This window comes from Primulina huaijiensis, unplaced genomic scaffold (genome assembly GCF_012295235.1).
Source record: "Primulina huaijiensis isolate GDHJ02 unplaced genomic scaffold, ASM1229523v2 scaffold41823, whole genome shotgun sequence".
Taxonomy (NCBI): domain Eukaryota; kingdom Viridiplantae; phylum Streptophyta; class Magnoliopsida; order Lamiales; family Gesneriaceae; genus Primulina; species Primulina huaijiensis.
The window spans coordinates 1-3,729 of NW_027359994.1; the positions used below are offsets into that span (position 1 = coordinate 1).

Below are 3,729 nucleotides of genomic sequence, written 5' to 3' on the forward strand. Positions count from 1 at the left end.
ATTTTCATGCAGTTGGATTACGTTATCGCATTTTGGACCTTACAAATATAATGCACAACTGCTAAACACCCACGACTTATAATATCACAAGTATTAGAATTTGAGTTTTTAAATGTACCTTGATATTCATATTTGGATGATTCATGGTTTGTAGCTTCATGCATCGACTCAATCATTGGCCCTTCCAAGATTTTCTCTTTTCTGTTGGACCACTGGGTAGATGCCAACGAATCATCATACAAGCTACGCTCATCTCTCCTACAGCCTACCACCTCTCATGTTATCGTGATTAGGAAGAAATTGCTTCCTCATCACCCTTTTCATCTCATCCCACGTAACTCTAAGGTCATGCCCACATCATCTTCTACCCAGTGGTAACTTATCCTACCAAATAGTAGCACAGTCGGTAAACTCACTAAAAAGATGTCATACCTTCATTTCATCCGTATAATCTCGGCTCTCAAAAACGCACTCCATCATTTCCTCCCAATCAAGATACTCCTTCGGATCCCCACGGAAATATGGAATTGTCATCTTAGTATCACTTCTCCTATACTCTCCCTGGCTTCTAAATCCATTAATCTCGTCACATCGTCTATCATAATCATGATTTAGACATGACTTCCCATTCCCTTCAGCTCTCTGCCCTTTACTATTCTCATCAACCTTTCTATCACACAACTCTTCTTCTTCTCACCGCCTATACTCCTCACGTAAAGGCCTAAATGACTTCTCCAACATCCTATCATACTGTCTAAGAATTGTTTGAAATTGTCTATCATCATACATGTGTACCTGCAAGCAAAGTTAGTAGAAAAGAATATAGACTAAAGTTTCCTCACCACGAATCCTCACTAGTCACGCCAACGAAAGCCACTCAATTTTCACTCTTTTTTTTGTCCTCACTACAAAACCTCACACGTCACTCGAAGAAAACGCTCGCACTCAATTGTTCACTCAATTTGAGAGTTCCCTTGTATGGTATGCTTTCAGGCTTTGTAGCTTGTGTACATCAAACTCGGAAATTCAAACTTCACGATACTTGCAAACTGACATACACGGACTGCGTAAAACAAGAAATTTGATTTTTTGTTATTATAAGAGACACTTGAATATTACTCTCCAAGAGACAATAACAAAAGATCAATGCTAAAATATAACAGAATTTTCGAACTTTTTGTACTTTTTTTTGGATTGCACAATAAAAAAAACTAAGCACGACTCACACAATTTCGAGAATCACAAGATTCACGAAAGCGAAGAACGCTAGAATAACGCAGATCTGAAAACAGAACGAAAGATTAAACAGATCTAATAATAAAAAGCTCTGATACCGAATAATGCGATTCTTCAATCACGAAAAGCAAACGCACTCAAAAACAAAGTCACACCCTCGATTCGATGAAATAAAGAACGTGGTGTTATCCCGATCTTTTTGAAACAAATATCGATTTGTGATATTCACCTCTAAGCTACGAAAAGCCAAGCAACAAATATTCACGAGATAACAATCGATACCTTCAAAGAAGTCGTCTTTAACAACCGAGTGAAGAACAATTGACAAACTTTGATAAATTTGATTTGAAAAACACACAAAGTTGTATGCAAAACCAAGCTTTAAATTTGAGAGAAAAACTCAATCAATTGTATAAAAACTCAAGAGTCATTGTTTACAATCATCAAATTTCGTGTACATATTATTTACAATTCAAAAAGTTATCGAAGTATAAGTACCCAAATAATTTAGGACTCTAAATTAGGTAAAGAAAAAATTTCCCGCAAGGCGTCGCGCTCGGGCGGTAATATTCGACCGCCCTAGCGCCGAGGGTTCTGGAATTCGTAGTTTGTTCCGTAGGTGGGCGCGCTCGGGCAGTAATATTTGACCGTCCTAGCACTGTGTGTTCTGGACTCCTCATCATTCAACACTTGAACAATGATCATATGGCCTCCAAACTCATTTCCATGCCTCACGAACCCTTCGAGATTTGGCACCTTGCTTGCAAGCTCTACTTGATTGCTCATGAGTCTATGCAATGCTTCCTTGAATCTCCTTATTCTAATCATTAGCACTCCATGTCCGGTCATATTCATGTCATTCAACCTCAAGTTTTCAAGTCCAAATGCGTTCTCTCTTTATCACTACAACATCGTTAATCAATTGTTTTGAGAACCACTCGTTCTCTTGATCTCCCTTCGTGAAATGACATGAGAAGAGATGAGCAAAAAGTATAATTTAAGTTGGTTTGTATTTCACTAAAACTAGGACAATGATGTTCTTTTACCGCACGAATTGTTAACAAAAACTGAAATTATCGCGACCTATATAACACTCGCCGTAGGATACAAGACTAAATCATCAGCATCACCATACGGGTCTGTAGTAAAATCAAACATTTAGAAACATGGCAAAGTGTATACATCCATACATAAATCTTCAAAAGGCTACATGGTTCAGACAACTTTAGTTTAATATACACACATTATTGACCAGACGGAATGTAATGCAAAAGCAACAGAACAAGAACCAAACAGTTATATCACAGGCCGAAGCTGCTAACCTCGTCAACCTCGACTCGGCTCTAGACAACATAAACAACTTTAGGAACCTTCTCATCGCCATCGAATGGCAATCGAACATACAGAGGAGCAAACTCATCCACCATCTCTAACGCCAACTCCCCGTGTAATGCTTTGCAATATATAAACAACACAGCAGTCGCAACAACACTGTAAAGCAACAAGGCAGTTGCAAATACTGTGAAAAGAACAGTTGGAAGACCGAACTCCCAGCTGATCGAGCCACTACTAATATAACTAGGCACTGAACTTGAATAGAAAGCGGACAAAAATCCAATCGACAACGCAAAATAAATAAGAATCGAGAACGCAATCCACTTCACCCCCTTAACCAAATAAGAACTCCTTTTAAGCGGTTCAAAGCCCCACTTTGATTCAACAACAACGACCACACAGGCCAAAAACCACTCAACTTGAATGTAGATCATCACCCCCACAAGCAAAACCGCGAGTAAAACAACGAGAACCGGAAAATATACGTTGCCGAAATCCGTTTGAGCTCCCCAGAACAAGATGCCGCCGTACATCAACGCAGCTAGACCTCCCACAGCAAATATAATCAATCCCAGAATCAGCAGGGACACAACATACGTCACTGTAAGAGGGAAAAACGAAACCAGGATGGATTTAACAGAGGAAGTAATATTCAGTTGCCGACCAAAGAACCCATTCCAGGTGCTATGGGTGATTGATGCGGAGGTGAAAAGGGATAACAGCAGTACAAAAAGGGAGTAAAGAACTGTGAAAATAACATCGGAATTGTCAACAGGGGAGATTTCGCCATCGGGTACAGGCGTGGAGGAGGAGGACAAAAGTCGATTATAGATGAAAATAATCGAGGCGGGCTGTGAAAAAGAAGGGTACACGATGGCTGATAAGGACAGAGGGAGGACAAAGAGAAGTCCGAGGGCCAAGAAATGGCTGCGGTTGGCCTTGATTATGCGCTTCGCATCGGATAATACCACGCAGAGGTTAAGGCTGGGGGTTGACATGATTGCAGCAATTTGAGCGAAGAAACGATGGAAACAGATGGTATAAAGGGGCAAGAAGTTATTCGGATTTAGATATGCAATAGTTCCTGGTCCCCAATACGTGTACAGGAAGAAATTATGCTCAAACCAGAGGAAAGTTTGCCAGACGTTGATGTTGATG

At 40.1% G+C, this 3,729-nt stretch overlaps 1 protein-coding gene across 1 annotated transcript; it reads right to left on the reverse strand.

Annotated features, from left to right (window-relative positions):
• Positions 1-2,376: 2,376 nt before the first annotated feature.
• Positions 2,377-3,729, reverse strand: LOC140969469 (uncharacterized). The gene has a single exon (XM_073430828.1). It carries the CDS (start codon positions 3,567-3,569, stop codon positions 2,580-2,582), a length of 990 nt encoding a protein of 329 aa, XP_073286929.1. The 5' UTR covers positions 3,570-3,729; the 3' UTR covers positions 2,377-2,579.

Coding starts and splice junctions, on each gene's coding strand:
- LOC140969469 (XM_073430828.1), bottom strand. CDS start 3,569: ATGTCAACCCCCAGCCTTAACCTCTGCGTGGTATTATCCGATGCGAAG.